The sequence below is a fragment of the Aquarana catesbeiana genome, linkage group LG08 (assembly GCF_042186555.1).
Source record: "Aquarana catesbeiana isolate 2022-GZ linkage group LG08, ASM4218655v1, whole genome shotgun sequence".
Lineage (NCBI taxonomy): Eukaryota > Metazoa > Chordata > Amphibia > Anura > Ranidae > Aquarana > Aquarana catesbeiana.
This window is the reverse complement of record NC_133331.1, coordinates 106,588,813-106,616,091: the sequence shown is the minus strand read 5'-3', so window position 1 is coordinate 106,616,091 and position 27,279 is coordinate 106,588,813. Positions and strand designations below refer to the sequence as shown.

General features: G+C 37.9%; 1 protein-coding gene across 3 annotated transcripts in view; it reads left to right on the top strand.

Annotated features, from left to right (window-relative positions):
* Nucleotides 1-27,279, top strand: part of ARID5B (AT-rich interaction domain 5B) — a 406,103-nt gene that overhangs the window by 25,889 nt on the left and 352,935 nt on the right. The window contains exon 1 of one of the 3 annotated variants that reach the window (XM_073596261.1): nt 11,583-11,648. The exons of the other annotated variants lie outside the window; for them this stretch is intronic. Within the exon in view, the coding sequence (XP_073452362.1) occupies nt 11,598-11,648 (51 nt within the window). The 5' untranslated portion in view covers nt 11,583-11,597. Of the gene's footprint in view, nt 1-11,582; nt 11,649-27,279 lie in introns of those variants that run through there. 3 annotated transcript variants of the gene reach the window in all.

Below are 27,279 nucleotides of genomic sequence, written 5' to 3'. Positions count from 1 at the left end.
TCAAGCTTCTCCACAACTTTTATCCTTGACCTGTCTGGTTTGTTCCTTTTGGCCTTCGTGATGCTGTTTGTTCACTAAGGTTTTCTAACAAACCTGAGGGCTTCACAGAACAGCTGTATTTATAGTGAGATTAAATTACACACAGGTTAACACTCTTTACTAATTAGGTGACTTCTGAAGGAAAATTGGTTCCACTAGATTTTAGGGGTATCAAAGTAAAGGAGGCTGAATGCAAATGCATGCCACACTTTTCAGATTTTTTTATTTGTAAAAAAAAATTGAAAACCATTTATCGTTTTGCTTCCACTTCACAATTATGTGTCACTTTGTGTTGGTCTATCAAATAAATTCCCAATAAAATACATTTACGTTTTTGGTTGTAATATGACAAGTGTGTGTGTGATTTCTGAATAAAAGGGAATATTTACTCTTACAGGGATGAAAGGTAAAAGTACATGACCTGAATTATTTACAATAAAAAAGAGCTTTGTGAATGTTTAACAATAAGCAATTATACATTTTCCCCACATACAATAACATAAGTAAAATATTTACCATGTTATATGACAAGACCGTAATTGATTGTAATCTGACCAAACGAGACATTTCTGTAGAATAGAGCAGTGGTTCCATGTAAAAACAAGATAAATGTCTTGTGTGTACTTGCCTTTTCTTTCTGTTACACAATACAGTAGTTCTTACAACAGCTATAACCAGTTGTATTGTTTTGCTCTTTAGCATTATAGATACATTTTTATGTTTCAAGGCCATATGTTTAATAAATTACTGATACAGTAATAATAAAGCGAGAAGCAGGTGTACACATTTGATCCTGACCCTAAACATTCTTCACATGACCCCAGAAAGCAGTGTAGTGGAAATATTCTTAATGTGACACATTCTTCGAGCTTTCCAAGACTGTATACTTTCTTTGTGAAAGCTTGTTATTATTTGTTCAAACGTGTATTTATTTTTTAAGGCATTTTACATATCGGCTTGTTTTAACTTTATATAGATGACTGTTAATTATGGTGTGCCAAGAATTTACCAGTCTATCTTGAGCAGATATGGGTTAATGTACCCTGCTTTTCCAAAATATTTTTTTTTATTCTCTACAGAATAGACCACTCTGCACACGCGTTAAAAAAAAGTAAATAAAAAAAAAAAAAAAATATATATATATATATATATATATATAATTAATATTTTTTTATTTTGAATGGGCATTTTGACACAATATCAGTCTAGGCATAGAACAACACCACCAGTCCAGCAGATAGGTGACAGGTGCTCTTTGAAATTGCTTGTCTGTCTGTAGCATTAAATCTTTAGTCTTTTGCTTAGACAGCAAGTATACGGTTTTCTTTACTTAGTTTTGTGGTTGCTCAGACTACAATTAGGCTCTTGAGTGCTTTTTATTTCAGATTTCTAAAATTTATAGGTAATTTCCAAATGTATTAAGAAAATGAATTTAATGGATCAGGAACAAGGAATATGGGCTGATTGAAATGTAACGGTACAGAAGAGTCTTACTACTAATAGAAGCTAAATTTTCACTTCATTTAAATGTGTGTATTTTTTATTGAATGAAATAGGGCAGATTACTGCCTACAGCAAAGTTGATTTTTATTCTAAATTTAGAATCATGCTCCTTGTAGAGTGGTATTGCAGAAAGGAAATATATTAAATGCATTTTTTTCAGGCAGAAAGTAGATTAAAATTGACATACTAGGTGTGATGTATATGGTAGTTCATATAATTATCTATTTATAGAGGAGTGAGATTATTTGGTATGGATGTGTAATGAGCCACTGAGATGTTTAGTTATCCATAGCACCCAGTCAGATTTCACTTCAAGCCCATCACAAGACACACCTCAACCTCCCTCTCTGCCCCTCTCCTCTAACCCATGCAGCATGATGTGTTTTTTTTTTTTTTCATTATTAGTATTTAAATGATTTATTCTTTGCTGGGGAAATGTCTTGCTCTCGCCTAAATCAGCTGTCCGGGTCTTCTGTATTGCTACTAAAACTCCAGTTTGTGTGAAGTGTCACTAGACATAAATGCTAAGAACCTTTGAGCAAACTTGGTTTTAATTAAAGCAGAGATTCAGGCCGGCAGACAGCCAAAAACACAGAAGGAATACATATTTAGGAGCTTTTTTTACCCGACAAAGAAATTTGTATTTCTGTAAATCCAGTTCTGAAATTTACAGAGCCCTGCCACACAGTTCAGCCAGGCAAATGACACCACTTTTCTCCTTATTTTTAAACTGTAATATGGCTAAGTGGTGCTCTCCAACCCCAGTCTGCTGATTAGCTATTGAAGTAGGAGCAGGAGACTAGTGAGGTGATCTCACTGCTCATTCAGCTTTCTTCCTCTATTAACATGTTGTCAGCAGATTTTCATGCAGCATACCTGATTGGCTCCCAGGCCCGCCCCTTCCTCTTCAAGTCTGATATTCAGGTACATGCATAAAAATGAATAAATAACTGCATTAACTTGTCTTTTATATGGGCCTGGTGATCCACTTTTAGGGCTCATTTTGATGGGTGTTGTTTTCCTACGTTCAGTGTGCTTTTGAACCGCACCTCAAACTCATGTCAGCAAAATCCCATTGGGTTTAACAGATCAGCAACTTTGTTTGACCTGTTTTTGCATTGCACTGCTTTTCTTTGGGTGCAACATTTCCTATCCAGGTGCATTTGAACTGCATGCAAAGCAGGCCACACGCTCTCTTGTGAAATGCTGCAATTTCCATTTAAAACGCAGCTGCATGCCTTTGATGTAGAACACTGTGTTTGACTAGAATACCTGTCAACATAAGTCCTCATACACATTGTTGCTGAGGCACGTACACCATGAATTGACCATTTGTTTATGCATGGGAGCCACCAGGTGCTGCATGCAGGCAGCCTATATACATCTATGGAGACCCAATAGGACTGATTTATGAAAGTCAAATAGACTGTGCAGTTGCACTCATTTACCATAGAGATTAGTAAATATGGTAATGCTTTACTTTGTAAAGAATACCTAATCAGGTGCAAGGGAAATAAAAAAGCATTTTTGCTTGCACGCAATTGGATGATGGAAAACTGGCAGAATTTCACCGAATTCACTAAGCTCTGGAAAAACGAGTGCAACTGCACTTGCATAGTGCACAATCTATTTATTTGCCTTTGGTAAATCAACCCCAAAGTCTGCATATCCTAATTTGACAGGCATGCAGATGTGGGTGAGCTGCCCCAAACGCTGCATCCCTATAGACTTACATGGGCTGCTTGTGTGCAGCATCTGTCAGTTCCATAGACAAATGGCCTATTCATAGTGTTTGGGTCCCAATGTGCCTGTGATACTGATACCTAAATATGTAAGGATGAAAATAGAAACATTTTAGCGTGTTACCCTAAAAGAAGATGTTGAAGATTTTTACCATGACAGTGGTATGTGAATATTTTTTTTCAAACAGTCTGCTGGTGCCCAGTGATCTAATGGCGCATAACTGATAACTGCCAACTGTCATTTCAGTGCCACAACTTACCTAACATGGCACATCATACAGAAATGGGAGGAACCACAAAATAAAAGTCAAATTTGTTTTCAGTGCAACTTTTATCTTCATAGATAGGTGGGCTGTGTTGTACACATATAATATCACACATACACTATATAAAACAAGAGCATAAAAAGGTGAGCCTGTGCTGTCCATCTGTTGGCATATGTTTTATATTTAAAGTAAATAATGTGTAAACTGAGAGTTGGTAATCTAGCTGTACAAGTTTTAATATAATTCACTGGTACACATCAGCAAGTGAGCACGCATAAAACAAACATCTATTTGTAGATTGAGTCCTCCTTTAGTTGTAAGCTGTCAGGAAGTCGCATACCATAGATGAGCTATTTAGAGTGTCATACAAAGATATCTGACAACGCTTGTGTTACTTCAACTAATGTCTGTGTTTATATTCACATTTGTTAAAAATGGTGTGCACTATTTGTATTGTTCCTACACAATGTGTCTTCCTCATTCTGCTATGAAATTTTGATAAAAAGAGGAATTGATTTAGTGAATCTGAACTCAATATTCTTTGATACAAAAGTACTGTGAGTATTTTGTTCATTTAGGCTATAATGAGGGATGTTATTTGTTTTCAGTCTTGGAACTGTATCTGGCTAATACCGCCCCATGTTACTCCGTTGGCCAGCAACCGCAAATGATCTAAAGCTAAAGAAAAGTCGCTCTCATTCACAAATTGCTGAACTGTAATTCCCAGGCTAGTATCTAACAGATAAGTTATAATGAACAAGCAAACCCTCAACTGTATACTGTATTTACACTTGATACATAGCCTATTGACGCAATTCCTTGATGGCAATAAAAGCTTGTTATTACAACTAAGGGCTCATTCACATGGGCACAGAGAGCTGTACACCTTGAAAAACCAGCGTATCCCTGTGCCCAGGAAGAACTGGTGTTTGCATACAGCCGCCTGTACAAATCAATGACAGGCTGCGGCTGTAGCCACACATCTGCACATTTTCTTTTACTGTACTGAGACAGATGTGTGCCCCTGTATGTAAGCAATCAGTAGGGTGTGAGGCTAGTGTACAACCACAGTTTTTAATTGATTTGTACAGTTGGCTGCATGCAAAAACCTCTCATTCCCAGGTGCAGAGATAGGTGCCTTTTCCCTGGTGTACAGCTTTCTCAGTTTGAATGAGCCCTTAAAGTAGATGAAACAAAATAATTGAGTTTGCCACACTGGCTTCTAATGGAGACTACACGTGTGTATTTCATCATACAGTAGGTGTATATATGTGTGTGTGTATAATCTATATATAATATTAGTATCTCACAGAAGTGAGTACAACCCTCACATTTTTGTAAATATTTTATTATCTTTTCATGTGATATAGATCTATCTATCTATCTATCTATCTATCTATCTATCTATCTATCTATCTATCTATCTATCTATCTATCTATCTATCTATCTATCTATCTATCTATCTATCTATCTATCTATCTATCATTAGAACACTGGCCACAGAAGATGTCATTAGTACCCATCATAACAAGTGTGTGTATATATATATATATATATATATGTGTGTGTGTGTGTATGTATGTGTATATATATATATATATATATATATATATATATATATATATATATATATATATATATATATATATATATATATAATATATTATACGTGTTATGATGGGTACTAATGACATCTTCTGTGGCCAGTGTTCTAAGGCCTCGTCAACTGTTAATTTTTCATATGGCTATTCATTTATTTAAAATGCAGTACAAATTGTCTGAGATTTTGATGCTATTCTTAAAATAATAAAAGTCACATTTGGGGACGTTTATTCTGGAATTGTGTTTAAATGCAATAACTTACAAATTAAATGCAATATAGACATAATTCAAAACTGCCAATGTCATGATCAGAGCAGTGATGATCTAAAGCTGGCTTCTACAATTTGTCTCACTTTGTGGTATATTAATAGTGGGTACAGATCTGATCTGGGGGGGACGGGCCTTGATGGTTGATATTTTAGTCGTGTTAATGGTGAGGCATGGTGGTTTATATTTCTACAAACAGCTTTGTACTCTATAAATTGTTAATAAATATGGTTATTTATTTATAGAAAACATGATATTTTTGTGTATCATATTGTTTGGTTGTAGCAACCAGATAATAAAACATTGTCTTGGCGCTTTTTTAATGTTTAAAGTATATATATAAAACCAAAGTTTTTTTTATTTTTAGATGGATATTTCCCTTTTTGAGAGATTTTTGTCTTCTCCTAAGGGACATAAAACCTTCATAGCCAGGCAATTTAGAGGCCTTTTTTTGCTTGTATGTGAGACATGAGCAGAATTGTGTGTTTTTGGCCTCCGACTATTAAATGGGAACATCTGAAATATGTGCATAAGTACATGTTTTTCAAGCCTTTTCAGGCACTCTTAACGACTTCAATACCTTAGGACATCATATGACGTCCTTGACTTTGTGAGGGGATATCTGAATGTTGCCTGCAGCTACAGGCATTATTCAGATATCATTCTTTCCAGCCGGCTATTCTGTGCACGATAAGAATGATCATAGCGGCAATTTCACCGCCTGATCGTTCTTATAGGCGACGGGAGGGGACAACCCCGCCACCATCCGGTGCTTCTCTGGGCTCTCTCATGCTATCGGGGGCCCGGAGAAAGAATCGGGCGGCGCTGGATGACGACTATAGAGATTTCAAATGGTCACCAGTCATCTCTAGGCCCGGGTTCCTGGAAGTAAACAAAGCCACGATCGCGGCTGTCAGCATGAGATCGGTAAAGTGTCACAATAGATTCCTATTACAAGGGATGTTTACATTCCTTGTAATCGGAATAAAAGTGATTAAAAAAATGTAAAAAAAAGTGTAAAAATAAAGAAATTAATTTAAAATATATAAAAAAAAAAAAAAAAAAAAAAGATTTTAAACGCCCCGGTAGCTCACGCTCAGAAACGAATGCCCATGTAAACGCCGCTCAAACCACACATGTGAGGTATTGCCGTGTGCGTTAGAGTATGTGCAACAATTCTAGCACTAGACCTCCTCTGTAACTCTAAACTGGTCTGTAAAAATTTTCAAAGCGTCGCCTATGGAGATTTTTAAGTACCGAAGTTTGGCGCCACTCCATGAGTGCGCAATTTTAACGCGTGACATGTTGGGTATCTATTTACTCAGCGTAACGTCATCTTTCACATTATACAAAAAAATTGGGCTAACTTTACTGTTTTGTTATTTTTTCAATTCATGAAACCATTTTTTCCAAAAAAAAGCTGTTTGAAAAATTATTGTGCAAATACCGTGCAAGATAAAAAGTTGCAATGACCGCCTTTTTATTCCCTAGGGTGTCTGCTAAAAAAAAATATATATATAATGTTTGGGAGTTCTGAGTAATTTTCTAGCAAAAAAATGATGATTTTTACATGAAGGAGAGAAGTGCCAGAATAGGCCCGGTATTGAAGTGGTTAAAGTCTATGGGGCCAAAAAACAATTCTACCGTAAGGAAATTCATGTACTTTTTTGAGCTTCAGGCAACATAAGGCTTCATCTTAAGACGTTGTCACACTTCTGGAACTGACCACAAAATGCTCGGGTGTGATTGGGGTCTTAGACAGTTGACAGTAGAGCAATTGTATCCATTGGAAGATGGACCTCTCTATTTCTATTATGATCACAACTCAAAATTTGGGATTTTCTCTCCAAATGGTTACTAAGACAAATAGTGTGAATCTCCCCAGCAGGGACATAGACCAGGTATAAACATCTGACAGAGGTTCTAACTCCTCCCCACTCTGTCCTAAACAAAAAAAATGCCTTTTGGAGAAATTTACACAGTCAAATTTTTTTTATTTTTTTTTTACAGCTTTCCTCATACAGTTTAACTAGAGGGCCTTTTATAAGATCCTATAGAAAAGAGCAGTGGTATACAGTTAAGCTGTATGGCTTTTGAGCAAAACAGTTGCATTAATAAACATTTTATTTAGAATTGATTTCTTTTTATTTTTTTTTTCCTCTGTCAGGTATACTTTAAACAAGACAAGTGTTTCAATCTTTAACGCCCACTCTGTCCTCATCTGTTTTTCTTTATTTAGCAAAAAGGAAACTTATAGCAGAGGAAAATTAAAATCTGCAAAAAGCGATAATACACCTAAGGCTCCTTTCATACGGGCTTTCCGATCAGGCTCGCCTATCAGTTTTTGTAGGCGGACCTGATCAGACGCTCCATCCACCTCTATGGAGCGGCTGTCCGTTTTAGTCCGATCTCCATAGAGGACAGTGGAGCTTTGACAGGTCCATCTCCGCACTTACAACATTATATTTCTATAAGCTTTCTTAAGGCAGGTATTTTGTATTGCCTTAACTAAATTGCAGCTATTTTGCCGCAGGACATTTTTACAGTGCCACACCTTGTGTGTGAAAATGGTTCAAACTTTTTACAACTTCTGTACCTTCACTATTTGTTTTTCTGCTTCATTGTCTCTCTTGTTATTATTTTGTTTCTAAAAGGTGTTTTTTATATGTGGTTTGCATTGCAGTCATTTCTGCATGCTGGTTTGGAAAAAAGGTGCAGCACATTTTAGATATAGCAAATAATATAAATATTTCACTTTATTTTTTGCCTCAGTACGACATGAGCAACTATTCATTGCCTAATGATTGGTGCTTGTGTGCTACTTGTCTCGCTCAGGTTTAAAATATATATATATAATTTTATGTGTCCAACATAATTTTGTGAGTTATGCTTAAGCACTGATTTAGCATGAAACCCGTTAGCTGGTTACGCTGTTTCCTTAATTTTTGTGCCGTGGAGTTGCTTTTATGAAGAATATTACAATAAAGGCGGAATTTTTTCTATGCCATGCTGCACCAATGCTCGGCAGCCGTGTGCATTGCACGCAGATACAAAGCGCTTGTAGCACTTGCCTATTCACTTGAATGGGTTGCTTTTTGTCAGTGGTCCTGTCTGTCAAAAAGCAGTAGCTTTTAACGTAAAGCATTGAAACCATGGCATGCATACACCCATGACCACTGTCTGCAGCTTAAAGAGGGATGGTTGGGGGAGCTAAAAACACAGCTCAACAGCACATTTTTAATGTCCCCTAATGGCTAATTTAATTTACATTTTTTTTCAGGTAAAAACATTTGCATTTATAATGAGTTTTTTTTCTAAAGAGCCTGCAGAGCATTGCATCTGTGATCAGCAGATTGCGGATGCAGTGTCCAGCTAATACAGACTCTCCAGCAGTATTTCCCCTCAATTTCAGGAATGAAAGTGAGGGGAAAATACAAAATTCTGAGTTGTCATTGAAAGAAGAATAGTTTGGAAATCCTCCAATGGGGTCACATGACCCTTTATTTTGGAGATATTTTTTTCTTGCTTCCTGTTATGTCTATGGGACAAGAAGTGAATGTCATTCTCAAAAAAAAAAAACTTGCAGAGGTTTTGACCCCTCCCCTACATGTATTGGCTGTACATTTTGATATATTTTTTTTCCGTAAATTTATATTGAAAACAACCACACAATATAAAATGAAATTAAAGCATGATTTTTGGCAAACCAAAACAATATTTAATTCAATCACTCATTTGATAAAATAATTTTATATTTTAAAATACTGGTAGTACAATTGCCTGCTATCTGTCTTTTTTTTTTTTTTTTTTTTTTTTTTATTATTATTATCTTCTCACATGGCAGAGATTAGACCGACAGTGGTAAAATGATTTACCAAGATCCAGTCATTCATTCAAGCTCTATTGTAATGCTGTCAGTCTTGCATATTTTCAGGCCCTAGAGGCTGAAGTAGGATGTGATAAGATAGCTTACAGGATGAGAAGAACACAGAGAGGACCTCGGCAGTCTTTCATAGTCCAATGATTTTAAAATGTATGTTATTACTGACGTACAAAAGCACGTGGCTAAAGTTGGAATACTGGTTAAACAAAATTGTCTATAGAAGAGGAATGTGTATTTTGTCTTGACTCTCGCTGCCCTTTTGTTTTTCAGGGCTGGGTAGTAATACAGAATGAACTTTGTTTCTGTGCAAGAGCTTCCAGTGCTAAAGACCAGTCAATGCTGCTCTCCCCCTACTAGTCTTGTATCCACCCTATCCTGTAGTTTTCTGCAGGATGCCTATAATGAGTGGATCTTGTAGGCCCCTCCTACAATTCTGCTTTCTGATAATGTCACAGTTACCTTTTTTAAGGAAATAACTTTGATTGTTAAGTGAATGTATCTCTCTTGTGTTTTGCCCATTGTTTGTTTTGGCTATGGGACATTCCAACATGACACGTTACATTCTAGTTCTTTATTCTGAACTTGCAAACTGCACACACATATTCTGTAAATGGGAAGGCATTCTTTGCCTCCCACCAACAGCAGGGTGAATATTTATCAAGTAAAGAATGTGACATTCACCAAAAATGTTACTGCAGATGGATCTTCCTAGTGATGTCTTAATATAGTTTGTGAATTTCATACCCTAACATAGCGTGATATCAGAAAAGCCCAGGAGGTCTGTTTGAGTCTGCCTTTCTAAAGATTTGTTTCAAGTTTTTGTTTGAGGATATCCCACGCATGTTTAAATTTACATATCTTAATTGAGACTAACATGTAGAGAGCCTTACCATGAGTCCAAACTTATAAACCAAAAATGCTATTTAATTAATTTTTAATATTCAAACCAAACTCATCTATCAATGTTTGGCTCCATGCTTTCTTTTGCTAGAAATCACTTTGAAAAACACCCACTAGCATTTCTAGCCATGGCCATCTTGAGTAAGGGCAAATGATTTATGTAGCATTTGCCTCCTGGAATCCATCTGCCCTTAGCTCATGCATGAAGGCAGGAGGGTGTGCTTAGCTGAGAAAACCCCTGCTAAACACTCTTGGGATGTATGACCTCATTTGCCTAGGCGTGGAAACTGTGAAGTAACTGAAGAAATGTAAAAAAAAAAAAGTTTAAAACAAGTAAATACAATATACTTTCCTATCTATTTACTAATGCTAGCAGCATACAGATTAAAAATTGTCAATGGTGTTTGAGAGACTAAAGTTCCACTTTAAAGTCAATTCTGTTTTGACTGGAAACTGTTTTTTTTTTCCTCCCAATCTCTCAATTTTTTGGGGAATAACTTGCACACATTTTTCATAATAAACTAATTTTCCCATGTTTCAGTATATACAAAAAAAAAAACAGGGACAGTAATTCTGAGCTGCATAAAACTATTTTACCATTAACTAAGTTTCTCTTCTAGCAATCCTATCATCTACTAGTGGCTCAAAATATTTAGTGGACTTTGATTTCTGCCACTAAATACAATGTAAACACGAACAAGAACAATTATATTTTCTTGGATGTGGAGAGAGGTCATACAGAGACAAGGAACTGTACAGCTGTGCATCAGAGTTAATGCGTCGGCTTGTGTTGCGTGTTTTTTCAAATAAGTATAATTGGCTGTTTTGTGCAAGAAATACATACAGTATAAAACACACATCTGTCTTTGTTTTATATATTTGCTTTTTACTGTTTTAACATTTTAACCTGATTATAATATATAAATGTGTAATTGATTCGTGGCATCCATGAACCTTTTCTTACCCGTTGCTAGTCCTTATGTTTGTTCTACGTTACTTGTCCTTACCTGCCAGTCTCCTACTGACTGTCTCTTTATCTAATTGGCAATAGGTTGACAGTGATCATCCTTCATCCTGACTTTGTTTCCTAACTCAGTAAGGTCATTGGGCTAAGAGTGGAAGAAAATCAGAGCTATGTATTCTGAAGTGAAATATGCAATATTTTTCTGAAGGTCAAGACCTAATTTTTACATTACTACGAATATGCCTACAGGTACTGCTAGCAAAGTAGGCGTTCTCCAACTCGGAATTCTATCTACTTAATTAAGCTGTTTATATTTATTATATATTCAGTAGGTAACAAGATCTGGGCAATCAATTTGGAATTATCCACAAGGGCTGATGTAACTGTGAATGTCTTATGATCTGTGTGAGCTCATGTACTCTGCTTTGCTATGGAAGAGCTGGTTGTCCTTGAACCCAGAAGAGGACTGGGTTGCAGAACAGTAAGTTTTGCACTTGGAATGGCTTTTTAGCTTTTACAGTTGAAGTATTAGTTTAAAAATTTTGGAATTGGCCTTTAAAGCATTAACTTTAACCCCCACAATGCAATCCCTGCAAAGCACAGCTCACCATCGGTCCCTGTTACCCAGTCTTCTATTCAAAGAAGTGACCCACGTTCTACAGCAGTGTTTCTCAACTCCAGTCCTCAAGGTGCCCCACAGGTCATGTTTCAGGCTTTCCATTTTTCACAGGTGATTTGATCAGTTTCACTGCCTTCGTAATTATCACAGCCCTTTCATCTGAGGTAAACATGACCTTTTGGGGCGCCTTGAGGACTGGAGTTGAGAAACCCTGTTCTATAGGAATACATAAAAAGCAACCTTTATGGATATATACAGTATCTCACAAAAGTGAGTACACCCCTCACATTTTTGTAAATATTTTATTATATCTTTTTATGTGACAACACTGAAATGACACGTTTCTACAATGTAAAGCAGTGAGTGTACAGCTTGTATAACAGTGTAAATTTGCTGTCCCCTCAAAACAAGTCTACACACAGCCATGTCTAAACCACTGGCAAGAAAAGTAAGTAGACCCCAAGTGAAAATGTCCATATTGGGCCCAATTAGCCATTTTCCCTCCCCGGTGTCATGTGACTCATTAGTGTTACAAGGTCTCAGGTGTGACTGGGGAGCAGGTGTGTTAAATGTGGTATTATCACTCTCACTCTCTCATACTGGTCACTGGAAGTTCAACATAGCACCTCATGGCAAAGAACTCTCTAAGGATCTGAAAAAAAGAATCATTGCTCTACATAAAGATGGCCTAGGCTATAAGAAGATTGACAAGGCCCTGAAACTAAGCTGCAGCAAGGTGGCCAAGACCACACAGCGGTTTAACAGGACGGGTTCCACTCCATCCAGAGGTTATCTTTGGGAAATAGATGTATGAGTGCTGCCAGCATTGCTGCAGAGGTTGAAGAGGTGGGGGGTCAGCCTGTCAGTGCTCAGACCATATGCTGTAAAGATGATGCACAAGAAAGCCTACAAACAGTTTTCTGAAGACAAGCAGACTAAGGACATGGATTACTGGAACCATGTCCTGTGGTTTGAAGAGCCCAAGATAAACTTATTTGGTTCAGATGGTGTCAAGTGTGTGTGGCAGCAACCAGGTGAGGAGTACAAAGACAAGTGTGTCTTGCCTACAGTCAAGCATGGTGGTGGGAGTGTCATGTCTTGGGTTGCATGAGTGATGCTGGCACTGGGAAACTACAGTTCATTGAGGGAATCATGAATGCCAATATATACTGTGACATACTGAGGCTGAACATGATCTCCCTTCGGAGACTGGGCCTGCAAGGCAGTATTCCAACAGAACGACCCCAAACACACCTCCAAGATGACCACTGTCTTGCTAAAGAAGCTGAGGTTAAAGGTAATGGACTGGCCAAACATGTCTCCAGACCTAAACCCTATAGGCATCTGTGGGGCATTCTCAAATGGAAGGTGGAGAAGCGCAAGGTTTCTAACATCCACCAGCTCCGTGATGTCATCATGAAGGAGTAGAAGAGGACTCCAGTGGGAACCTGTGAAGCTCTGGTGAACTCCATGCCCAAGAGGGTTAAGGCAGTGCTGGAAAATATTGGTGGCCACACAAAATATTGACACTTTGGGCCCAATTTGGACATTTTCACTTAGAGGTGTACTCACTTTTGTTGCCAGCGGTTTAGAAATTTAATGGCTGTGTATGGCATTATTTTGAGGGGACAGCAAATATACATGTTATATAAGCGGTACACTCACTACTTTACATTGTAGCAAAGTGTAATTTCTTCAGTGTTATCACATGAAAAGATCTATTAAAATATTTACAAAAATGGGAGGGATATACTCACTTTTGTGAGATACTGTAACTGTTGGCGTTGCGTTTGACTTGTTTTTGAAGGTGTGCGCCAGTGATTATCTTGACCATGGCTTCCCTAAACCACTGACCTAGAATAAGCATGTCCATAAAAGGACATTTTAAGAAGTATTTTCTTGTTTTGGATCCTTGACTTTCTAAGTGCTGAAGCCAGAAGAATGATGTTTATCCTGGAGCAATGACCTTAAAAACAAGTCAGCAATAGGTAGCTCCTATGTCTTATGTTTCCTACAGATTATTTCTAATGTTAGAATGGTAGATGACAGCTGCCTGATCATAAAGTATAACTAACTAAATGCGCCTGTCAGGTTTTTATTGCTACCTCTGTCCCGTTAGGGAAATTCACCCCATTTGTCCCAGTTATTATCATTGAAAGTAAAAAAAAAGAGAAAATCCCAAATTTTGGGTTGTCCGCAGAAAAATTGTGACAATTTTCCAATGGAGACACTAGATCTGGTGACATAGAGGGAGGGGGCCCAAGGGGTTCCCTTAATTTGTGGGGATTTCCTATGACTTTGGAGGAATTTGCTCTCACTTCCTGTTTTTTGCTATGGGACAGGAAGCAAAGTTTTAATCTCCCTCATGTGACACAGATGGCAAAAAAAAACCAAAAACTGATAGGGGTTATAACCTTCCCTTACTCTATCCAAAATAAATTAAAAATAAAAAAAAGTTTTGCCAACTTTAAACTATTTTCTTACCTGTTGTGCAGCCACCCTTTGGAACGTGAAAATAAATGTCCCAATCTTTGCCCACAGCTTACTTAATTGTCCTAAGCAAAACTCACATACACACCAGTGAACAGATGTGCCACTACAACTCTTTGTTCCGTGCCTGACATTTTTGTAGACAAGCACATAGGTAGAACCAGTCTTTACACTGTCTCGTTTCGTAGGCTTGTTTTTCAGGGGTTCACTGATATTGATTATTCGTGTGAAAATGGTTACCCTTTAATTGCTGAATTTTTTGCAAGATACTCCTTCTTCTTTTTTTTTTTTTTTTTTAAGTTTTCACCCTAGTTTTTTGATTGCTTCACTTAGTCTGTGGATTAATTACATCAATATGTAGTGTTTTTATTTTGGAATAGTTCTTAATAGCATTGGGGCTCTTCTAATTTATATTTTTAATCTCATGATGGGAGTCTAGTTTCATCCACTTAAATGTATGCAGCAAACCTAATTTTAATGTCCTACAAGTCTGCTGAAAATCAGTGAAACCTTAACCTTTATAAAAGCATATTTATCTGGTTAATCAAAGCATCTGGGCAGCTGAAAGTAAACACATTCAACATAAAACATTACAAGATTTAAATTATCTGCAATGTGCAGTGCTGGTATCAGTTTACTGATGGTTGACTGATTTTTGACTTCTTTCACAGCACTTCACTTTGTAAACTTGCAAGTCCATATTAGGTGCACAGACTTGAACAATGAAATAAACAAAGGCTTTTTCATGGATAAGAAGAAAATGTTTTAACGGATTTTGCTTATTTCTCTTTCCCGAAGATGATCTGTTTAACCTGTTAAACTTTAGTATAGCATACAAAATGTTTCATCTGGGTCTACCCCAATGAGCCATATGGATGTGTTATGTTCATACATTGTTTATTTTAATTATTTTTCTCCTATTTAATAATGTGCACTAATAATGGTTATTGCATATGATTCTTGACAGAGTAAATAAAAATAACTGTACCTCTAGAATCTATGGACTAAAACAGATATGTCACGGAACGTCCCACACTCCGCTTGAGTGCTTCCGTCAGTATACCGCTTCCTAAGTTCTGGAACACAAGTCCAATGGATCTGGCTATAGGAACCCCCAAGAACTAGACAACACCAGTCTTGGAGTACATCAAGACTAACTCTTTATTTGAGATCTCACACAAATTTATACAGCAGGCTGACTCAAAGCTAACCTAATTAACATGAGCTAATTTACTAAAAAATTTACCCAGACCAGATGACTCAGAGACATGACCTGTAGGACACAGACTTGTGGGCACCGAGCTTCACACAGTAGTATAAACACAATAGCAGGAGCCAATTAACAATACAAACAATCCCCCCCCTCCTCAGCCTAGTCATCAACAGTTCGTCTCCTAGCCAGTCCTGGCGGCTAATGTGATCAGCTCACTCAATTAACAGGTTGAGTTCAGAATCAAACAAACCAAGAATAGTCTCTACATACATCCTGGGAGATATTGTGGGCAAATATTACTGTTCCATTTTAAGTAGTCCAAGATATATTTTCTCACTCACCCTGTGCCAGGATAGCACAGGGTGACTTAGACATAAGAGGTATATGGGGAGCTGAAACAAGGACATCCCCTACTTTCCAAGGGATTCTGAGTTCCACGGGCCCTCCCGTCACAAGATATATTAACATAAAATATTTGGTGATGTTTTACTCTCTAGGAAGAAGTAATTCAACCATGAACACTTTGGAAGAGTGGTCTAAAATTGGTCTACTCCTTTCCAAATACAGCCTAGTATATATTTTAAAGGGTTAACATCGCTATTATCCATGTTTCAATTATATCATTTTTACAGATATAACACTTTTTTGTGTTAGGATTACATGCAGTAATGTTATTTAGTACTTTTAAATTTGACATTTTAATTATCTCAAATGAAATATACCTACGTACATAGTTGCTAGTGCTTTTATCTAGTGCAAACATGTTTTTTTTTTTTGTTTTTTTTTTTGTTTTTTTGCATATAGTGTGTTCTGTAGCTGCCATATTCAGTTATTATCAACAGTATAAGTAGGTGGAATATGCTTCCTGGTTTCATTGTGCCTCACTGCCCATGCAGTCTCTTGTGACACTTGAAGCTCTGCGTGCAGCCAGGGTTAGGATGAGAGTGATTGCTGACATCACATGTTAGCTATCACCAGCATACCTGGAACTATTGGGCTCCATTCACATTGGCGCGTCTCCAAAGTCGGACGACTTCCGTTGCGACCTTGATCCAACTTTACATTCCCTGGATCAAAGACGCATCAAAAGTCGCACCAAGTAGTGCAGGCACCTTTTCACAGTCACTATGATTTGAACGGGTGGTATTAACAAGAATGGGCTGCGACTTGTCAGGTGACTTTGATGTGGCCTAGCAATCTCAAAATCAGTCTCAAAATTATAAATTGGTTAGGTTTTTTTTCTGTAAATTCTTTATTTTATATTATCTAGTATTAACATACATCTCAGATGTCGGGTGTGATAACTAGGTTTAGAAAAGATCAGGACAATTGGTCAGGTTTTTTACACAACATGAGTAATGCTTTTGCAGATTTTATTTTATTTTTTTACAAAACTTTTTAAAGTGAACCTGTGCCGAGATAATGGGCATCAAACTATTTGCATATTCTTAACAAGCAGTAAAAAAACACTTTGAAACAAACACTTGCCTCTTAAGGCTCCATGCACACTGGGCTTAGAAAAAAGAGCTGTAGCTGCTTGTAATGTGATTTGAAACACTCACTAACTTCTCTAGCTGCTTGCAATGTGATGTAATTTAGTCACTCTAAAGTCAGGTTTCAGTAGGATTCTTAACAGCTTGAGGGCTCTTTGACACATGCACTATCGCACTGCTGCTGATGTATGCTGGAACACAGCACTGCAGCTTTGGATCACACTTTATTTTTATTTGTTTTGTGCGTGTGTCACAAAGACATTTCATTAGATCCTATTTGACTGTACTGCACAGCGCACTTTATTTCAGCGCATACCACTGAGCAGCTGGATGGGCTATTTTTGGCATTTTTCAGTCCTCTACCTAATTTGTTTAATTTTTGATACTCAGGTTTGCATAGCGGTGTGAGTGGTGTCCAGACTTATTTTTTTGGTATAGACAACGTTGTCTTTTTAGATGTGGAAGGTGGAAGTTTATTAGTATTTTTTGTACAATTTTGTGATTATTAAATTTTTTAATGTTTTCATTTTGCTTATTTTTTTACTTTATTTGTCGCTACATCCCCGAGGCTCATTTAAGTGATACTTTGGATGGTACCCTCTCTCTGGTACCATCCTGTTTCTATATGTGTAGGTTTGGTATACCCTGTGATGTGAATCCAAAAAAAACTACATCGCTGCCCCTGTGTTATAATCCATAAAACATGATAATAAGCCACTCTTATAAACTCATATAAAGCAATTCTACAGTATAAATGCAATTCACATGGTCTGTAAGTATCATTGGTGCTCAAGATATAAAGTGCTTAATAAAAAAAAGTGTTTTATATACAGTATATTGCTGAATCTTGTTCCAGTGAGGTGTCACAATGATGTGCTCCCCTCCTTCGTTCCCCTATTCACAATGGATGTAAACAGGCACTGATAGTGTAACAATATATGGTCTCTCCTTTAGGCTGGGTTCACACTGGTGCAAACCCACTGGTGTGAGACATTGCATTGCTGTGCAGATCACATGCGATACAAATTCAACCATACAGTTTGCATGGCTGAATTTGCGTCACATTCGGACCAAAACGGTACTGGACCCTTTATTTGGTCCACACTGGAATCGGATCGCATGGGTGTTCACACCCATGCGATCCGATTCCTATACCATTTCACAGTTCGCGCTGCAATCTGTGAACCGATCTGGGGGTTTCATTAATTTTACATTGACACCCGCAGCGGTTTGCAGAGGGCAGTGTGAATTGCCTGAAAGTAACATGCAATGAGGGAACCCGCACTGGAATAGCGCTGTTTCCCGCATCGCACACGTTTGAGCCCAGCCCGACTTCTCCACTTCTTTTATTACACTCTCCAGGCAGCAATGCCTCGGTTCACAAACTTAATTTGTTCCATGACTATGATCGCGAACCGAATTGGTCACAGGCTGAGGCAAATTTTCCCATAGGGTTCAATGTAAATTGGTTTAATCCGTTCTGAACTTTTTTTATTTTTTCGTTTTTGAACCACAAAAATATTAAAGTACAGTACAATATTAAGAGAAAACACTAATACTAACTTTGCTTGAGACGACTTCTGGCGTGGAAGAAGGCGGGTGGGAGGCGGTTATTGTTCATAGGTAGAGTCCCCCTCCATAAGAACATTGGGGAGATCTCCTTCGGGGGTTTCCTGTCTTCTTTGTCTCATAGCCGCAGGCTCAGTTCTGCATGTTTCTTGTCATTACATTCATTACCGCTCTGCACATTCTTATCACCTTCATTACTGCTCCGCGCTTTCTTCTTGTCACCATGCTTGCTCTGAATTTTTTCTTTGGAGCCATACTGGATGTCCGGTACAGTACAGTATGTGATAAAAAGCGCACAAAAAAGCTTTACAGCAAGTGTGCACAGGGATCTACAGTACTGTACAGTATGTGCTAAAAAGCACACCAAAAAGCTTCTCAATACTGTAAGTGTCTTCACGGTATACTTTCAGTGTCTCGCTGTGACCGCAATCTCACCTACAGGAAGTGGCGACCACGTGTCAGAGCAGGGAAGATAGGTGTGGCTCGTGTTCGTGAAACGAAGCAGAGTTCGCCTACAGAAGCAAATTTTTGTGAACTCTTCTGTTTGCGAACTGAGTTGTGAACAGAAGCGTTCGTGAACCGAGGTATCGCTGTGCATGGCTTTCTCAATCAAACAAGTGTTGAATGTGGGTATGTGATCTCCCCTTTACTACTCTTCCACTCTTGCAGTGTAAACCCAAGTCAACGTATGTATCATGTAGGAAAGTATGGGAGAAATCTCCATAGCATGGTATTGTTTTATTTTATGGAAATATGAAACCGCAATTGAACTTACATTGATATAGATAATAAAAGCATGTAAACCACTCCAAATGATCACCACAGCGTGCAGGTCAGCTGTATATACCCGTCACGGACTGTCCTCGCTTGTAACTTTCATTGTTTCAATGTTTCATTAAGCTTGTGCTTTGTATTTAAAGCGAAGCGGTTGTAAACTGATGTGTGTGTGTGTGTTTGTTTTTTTTTTTTTCACCCTGCAAGGTAAAGGCATAATATGCTAGCATGCATCGCATATTATATTAAACTTACCTTAAAACGAAGCCCTCCCTCACCGAGAAGTCAGGTCTGAAGGCCGCTTCCATCTTCACCTGTCTTGCTTCTGGGTTCACGGACTTCAGCTCTGTGACTGGCTGGAGCTGCGATGACGTCACTCCCATTCATGCTGGTCATGGCGGCGGGGCTCTGAAGAAACAGTACGGGTGGGCGTTCCTTCAGAGCGTATGCGCTGGTGATGTCACTGGTTGCATGTACACTAGATATCTCCTAAACAATGCACGTTTATTTACATTATCTATAGGTAAGCCTATAATAAGGCTTACCTATAGGTTAAAGTCATGCTTGGAAGTTTACTTCACAAATTAAAGTGGAAGTTATGAATCTTGTCATACTTGCAGAAGGCCAGAACTACATACTTTCTTCATTTTTAACGGTATATCCAAACTGAGGCTGTTTCTTCTCTCACTCCCAACATTTGTGCATGTGGGTGGAAACTGACATTATACATTAAAGGGTTTAGTGTTTTTTTTTTTTTTTTTTTTTTTTCCTTTTTGTTTTTTGAATCAGTGGCAGTCTCCTAGAAGCCATTTTAAGACCTCATGCAAACTGGATGTTATAATAACTTTAAAAAAACACGAGTAGCTTTGCAGTGAGTTTTTCTGCGTTTTTGCAATAGCGTTTTTTTATTGTTTTTCAGCGTTATTTTAATTTTTTTCATTGGGATAGAAAACATTAAGATGCTGGCGAGCCGCGCTTCTGAGCGTTTATCTGCGTTTTTTGACGTTCGAGTATTTTTACAGCTGAAAAACTCCTCTCGATACCTACGTTTTTTTTTTTTTTTTTTCAGCCAAAAAACGCCCCAGCCACAAAACAGTTGATAACAGCCTATGTGTGCATGGACACATAGGATAACATGCTGGAGAGTTTGACTGTAGAAAAAAACATCTGAAGCCAAAAAACAGCAGCTGTAAAAACGTCCAAAAACATCCAGTGTGCATAAGGCCTTAATCTGTGTGTCTGCATTAAACTGCTGAAAACATTTTGAACTAAGATTAAAGAGCCTTAAAATAAGCCATGGTGCCCAGGAAGTGAATCCTTGTGGTTACTGTGCAGACAAGGAACCTGATTGGCACAGGGTCCAGCCATCACTGTAGTAGCACCAACAAGCTGAACCAATGTAACCATGCAGAAAATATACCTAGAGTTCAGCTTTAAGTCACTTTAAGATTGAATTAAAAAAATTAAAATAATGCTGCCAAATATAGCAGGTTTCTCCAATGGGAATATGATTTTGTACGTGTAACTTACCTCTCAATGCTCCAAGGTGTGTGAGTGAGGCTGCAGTAAGTTCAGGGAGGATATTGAACTTGGTGACTGTTTTTACATTTTAGCTGCTTTAGGCTCGATTCACACCTATGCATGTTGCTTTTGAGCGTTTTTGGAGGTTTTTTTTTCATGCTTGGCACGTTTTTGAGCAGCGTTTTTGTAGCGTTTTTGCCGCGATTTGCGTTTTGCGTTTTTTTTTTTTTTCTTTTTTTTTACAGTCTTAAAAAAAATTACAAAAATAAAAAAAATAAAAATAAAAAAACGGCAAAAACGCAGCAAAAACGCTGCAAAAACGGTGCACTTGCGTTTTTGATGCTTGTCCATTGAAATCCATTACATGCAAAATGCTGCTTTTTGCATGAAAAAAAGTCCCCGACCCTTTCCAAAAACGCAGAGATACAAAAAAGCATTGATGTGAACATGTTCCATAGGAACCCATGTTAAAAAATTCCCATGCATTTCTGCAAAATGCATCAAAAAACGCGCTAGTGTGAATGAAGCCTCAGATTCCGAGTTGTTGAGAAAACAAGCGGGGCAGCTTGGTGAACAAGGTAAATGGCAGGGTAAAAATTAGAGCTAATTAGCAGGTAGACTGTGTTCATAGAGTCAGATTACATGACAGGTTTTCACGTTTGACTGGAGTGTACATTTAAGTAAAGAACTTGTAGTTAATTACTGTAAGTAAACAGCAGACAGGATTGGCAGCAATTCACCAAGAATCTCTATTTTATCACTTTCTGGATTGAATTATGGCATTTTCTGCTTTGAGGCATCCTTGTTTTTATGACCAGCCATGCTAAGAACTTTGTTTCAGCTCTGCAAATGTGATTTTTATTGCATGTTCATGAGCTTTAGGTAAACATCAATGCAACTGTAATTTGGCGACTCCCCTGTACACAGCCTGTGCCAGAGTAAAACTAGTTGCTTATATACACTTCTTCATATTGCTGTTCTTAACAGTTTATCGCTGACCGCTAAAAGTAACTGCTTTTATGAGAGTCATTAATCTTGTTAGAATTTAATTGGTGATAACACTGCTGGTTTAAATGTTTGTAGTGAAACTAGGAAAGAGGCAGTCATGCCAAATACTGGATCTAGACTTCATTTGTAAGGCAGTGGGTGGTATTCTGGAGGTGTCCTGACAATAGAGGACTATTACAGCCAAAGAGACTATTTTTTTTTTAGCTCTAACACGCTTGTAATTGGCTAAAACAAAGGTAATAATCATTGTGCATATACTGAAAGTGCAGAATGGAGCCAGCGTTTTATGTTTGTTTTATTTTGCAATCTTATGCTAGACATCCACATCTTGAATTAAATGTTGAATTTGCAAAAATTTGATCTGTGGGTGGCCCCATCGACACTTCCCAGCTCCACAAACATTGATTGAAAACTCGAAGGAGCTGGGTGGAAAATTTTCAACTAGTCATTCCATACTTGCAGATGCAGTCACTGTTTGTGTATTCTGACAGTCAGCAGCTGTCAGAATATATAGTTACATAGGCAGCCATCAGTAGAGATCTCCCCATCCATGCTGTTTAGCCTAGATGGAGGAATGGATGGAGGCTAAATGAGAAATCAAAGCAGGTGTGGCTAGCCTTAAGCAAGAAAATTGACCAATTCCCCTCATCAACACAGTCAGTGTTGAAGAGGGAATCCTTCCCGCTGTGCTATTGGTTTCTGGCAACAGGAGGCTTCCCAGCAGACAAAATACAATGATCACTGCCGGCAAGTATAGCCATCGGCAGTGATTGTACAAAAGAAAAGACAGGCTGGTAGTTGCACTAAAGTGAATTGATGGATTGACTTCAGTACAACCAGCCTGCCCATAAACCGATCTAAATTCAGCCAATTCCTGCTGAACCGGCCAAATTTTGATCCATCTATGGCTGGCCTTAGTGTAACGTTTTTTTCTTGCTATACAGTAAACCAATATAACACTTCTGGCAACTTCTTAAGATACCAAAGATCGGGCATTGTTTACTCCTGCTGGGCACAGTCTTTCCCCCCTAAAGTCTGAAGGACAGTAAACTGACACCTTCTTTAGAAAGTTTGGAGACCCTTGCTCTAAACCAAGGGTCTCCAAACTACGGCCCTCCAGTTGTTCAGGAACTACAATTCCCATCATTCCTGGTCATGTCTGTGAATGTCAGAGTTTTACAATGCCTCATGGAACGTGTAGTTCCGCAACAGCTGGGGAGCCGTAGTTTAGGGATCCCTGCCCTAAACTACTATTATATGTAACATTTGGACTTTTATTTTCTGACCTGAAATATGGATATTGCCCAATACTTTGCAGTTAAAGCTGTTATTATTTGACACCATTTATGTATATTTCAAAATGTTTATTTTTCCAAAGTACTTTTTCCAGAATTTTCTTTAAATTTATGCAGGCTAATTAGAACAAGCCACTATTCATACTAGGCAATGTGCTTTCATATAATTTATTGTGACATTTTAAGATGTTAAATATAGTGCCTATGAATAATATATTACACAACCAGGCATATGCTGCTTAACTCTTAATAGAAGTTTGCGCACAAAGGTTTTGTTTTTTTTTTTGTTTTCGAGTCAGCATGGTGTCATTTGGAAAATATTTAAAAAAATCATCTTGTTGGGGGTTACAGACACATGGATAATTATACAAATTGCTGTAAGCAAGGTTATAGAAAGAGAGTGTGTGTGCAGTGGCAAAGTATTTAAATGATATGTTTGCAAGTAGGTGAAGTTTGCATAAAATACTTTTTTTTTTTTTTTTTTTTTTTGTACAGCATTTAGCATAAGATGAATCACCTACACCATTAGCCAGCCACAGACGAATATGGGTTATTAAAATGATTTTTTTTTTCTCCTTGATCCTGAGGAATATATGCGTTATGCAAATGAGAACTGATTGCATTCCCCCTACCAAGCTTTGTGTGCAACTGTTATATCCTAAGTGATAGGTGTGAGCATATCTTATGAAGTCTGATTGAAAAGCATGTGTATTTCTGCTGCTTGATGAAAAGAGAATGGCGATTAGCAAGATTTTCATATTATGCATTCTGTGTTTTTTTTTTTTTTTTCCTTTTATAAAACACATTATAAATTAAATGTGCACTCAAGAATGTATTTTTGCATTTGCAAGTAGGCAGACTATAATGAGCTCCGTGATTTCAGTTATTGTGGCGATTTATAGGTCTGTGATTAGTTATTTTGTTAACATGTTTGAGAGAACAATTGTTTTTCAACAAAGTAATATACCTGGCCTGTTTTCCTGTATTAAAACCACATACATTTAACTGTGTAAAGTCGCTCTTCACATAGAAATCCAATTCATTTTTACATGGCTACTTCACATCTTCACTGCAGCTCTTTTGTGTTTTTGAAAATAGGTCTGGTGGAATTTTTGTTTTAAAGTATATGCAAGTCTATTATCTTGCAAAACAATACAATTGTTATTAAAGACAAAATGTGTGTGTAAAACAAAAACCTTTTATAAATTTTTTTCGTCCTCAATCACATAATGTCTGTTCTCAGCTGCATAAGGAGCTTAGAGAGCCAGGGGTGGAGAAACGGCAGTAGAGTGATCTTCCTAGAAATTAGCTGTGCAGAAAGGTGTGTTAGCACAAGTCTGATCATTGGAGGACAGGCAGGCTGTTCTCCCAGCACAGCCAGAAAACTGACCACACTGGGATGGATCTGCTCCCATGCATAGCATGGTCAGTTTGAAATAGGAAAGCAAGAAGGGTGACTGGCAGGGACACCAGTCACACGAAGGAAGAAATACATGGAGAACAGGATGCTTTTTAACACAAGTACATGATAGAACAGACACATCAGCTATGTGAAATGTTGGGTTAACATAATCTTTAATGTAAAACTACAGTATAGGCAGGGGATGAAAAACTCCTTTTTAGCGGTAGACACAGGTAGCGGGATCCTAGCAGAGCTAGAAACTCGGCCTGCTCTACTCCAATCATCAGACTTGTCCTGAAACAGCCCCTTACCTGCACAGGTTTTCACTGAGAAGACCAGTGTTATGTTGCTTCTCCTCCCCCAGCTTTCAGGCAGCTGAGAACACAGGGAATGTGATCACTTATACAAAAAACATTCTAAATACCTTTTTTTTTTTTTTTTTTTTTTTTTATATCTATACACAATTTTATTTTTTTTGTTTTTATTGCTACTTCTGCACCTATTATGGGGATTCGCTCTTTCTATTTGTCTTGTTTAATGTTATCAAGTGAAAGTAAAAGAAAATCCCACATTTTGGTTTGTCCCCAGAAAAGCAGTAGAGGGGAAATCTTCCAATGGGGACACTAGTTCTGGTGACCTGGGGGTTGTTGGGCAAGGGATTCCCTTAAACGATATGTAAACCCAACATTTCATATTCTTGATATGTGCCTGCTGTACCATGTACTTGTATGAAAAAGTATCCTGTTTTGTTTGTATTGCTTACCAGTCCCTCTGCTTTACTATTAAAAAAGCACTTTTCCTGGCTGTGCTTGCTCTCCTCCAGTTGTTAGATTCTTGCTGGTATTCCCCCCCCTCACTTGCACAGCCATTCACATGGAAGACCAGTGTACTGCTGCTTCTCCTCCCCTAGGTTTTTAAGCTCCTTATGCAGCTAAGGGTGTGTGATCACTTCTAAAAAGAGGGAAGAATGTATTTATAATCGTATTCTGTATGTATACACACGTTTACTTTTATTTCATTTTGAAATTGAATGGGTTGTTTTACAAGGCAAGGCTTCACAGATACTTTAATTTGCAGGGCTTTCCTCGCTTCCTGTTTTGGTTGTGGGACAGGAAGTGACGTTAAATCCCCCCAAAGGAACACGGATGGGAAGAAAACTGACCGGTGTTGTAACCTTCCCTTAACTCTAGCCAAAATGAAAAATAATTGGTTTTGTCTGCAGTTGTACTTTGAGGAGGTTTATTAACCATGATAACACTCCTCCTCCATGTATGTAAGCATGCAGCTGCTCCACAAGATGACAATGCTGTGGTGATTTTACAGGAGGGCATTTCTTTTTTTCATTCTGTCAGAAGACTGTTCACTGCCAAGATCAGCAGATATTTATTACATGATTAGTGAAGTAGTATGTAATAAAATGTGTGCAGGTTTATTTTAATAAATGATTTGTTTGGGATGCCAAGTTTTTATTTTTGCCTATATTTGCACTTTAGGTGTGTTAAGCAATCCTAATAAAAAGAAAAGTAAATGTACAAAACTACCTGTAACGCATGATTATGTGCCGTTTTAATGCAGCTGCACAACTGGAAATACAGCTTTTGAATTTCTCTTGCTTAAAAGTGAATTGAAAAAATATCAGCATGGAATTGAGCATTATAAACTCCTAAACGGGCATATGTTTCTCAATGTAAAATAGTCACTATATCAGAAATTTCCGGGGGGCTGGAAAATAAAGCGGGCTCAGGGATTGGTGGCCTGAAGGGTGAAAAGGGAGAGAAAGATGAATATGACCCTTGGAAACAGCTGTTCGAGTAAAGGAAACCATCTACTGGACAACTTATACATTGGTAAGGCAGCATCTACCATGGACTCCCAGGACGTCACAGCGGGAGAGGAAGCTGAGGACCATTTTTACAATATTTATTTTTTAGCATAATATAACAGAAAAGAAATGGGTAATTTTGTATGATGTGGCCTCTGATCATCATCCTGTATACCCAATAAGGCCAGTTCAGGGATCACTGGAAGGTTCAGCTAAAGCTTAGAGTTTTAGAAGGTCAAAGGTCCTCTGACCAAAACGGGGAGAAAAAAGGTTTAACTCTGCTTTAAGCTTTCATACATGAAGACCTCTTTTTGTTCTTCAATAAGTTCTCCATAAAGAATAAAATGAAAATGGCAGCTTACAGCTTCTTCCTTAATTGAACCATAATAATTAAAAGGCAGTACAGCGCTTAAATTTAAACTAATACTAATAAAAAGTACTGGAAAAGTCCATAAAACTTGTAAAAGTTCAAAAAATCACAGATAAGCTTCCAGTGTTGAGAGTGAAGAGATACACAATATATGGTGACTTCCGTGACACCCTCCACCAGCATAAGGATTGGCCCCTCACCTCATGTTATGGACCCCTGAATGAATCAGTCAGGTCTAGTACAGCATTCTCATTGCTGGGTCAGTAAGCACACATCAAAACTTGCAGTGGAGGGACAGTCTGGATAAGAGATCCTCTTCAATTTCAATCAGTACATGCATGTAATAAAATAAGCAATATCTAGTGCTCTCTGTATTTCAAACCATATATCTGTTTATTAAAAGTTGAAAAAAACTCACAAGCGTAGCACCTTGCCCCAGTGCTAAGGATCAAAGGCAGTCATAAACACTGCGTGTCTGCGAGAATCAGCATCAGGACGCGGGTGACATCACAAACGTATCATGTGATGTTCATACG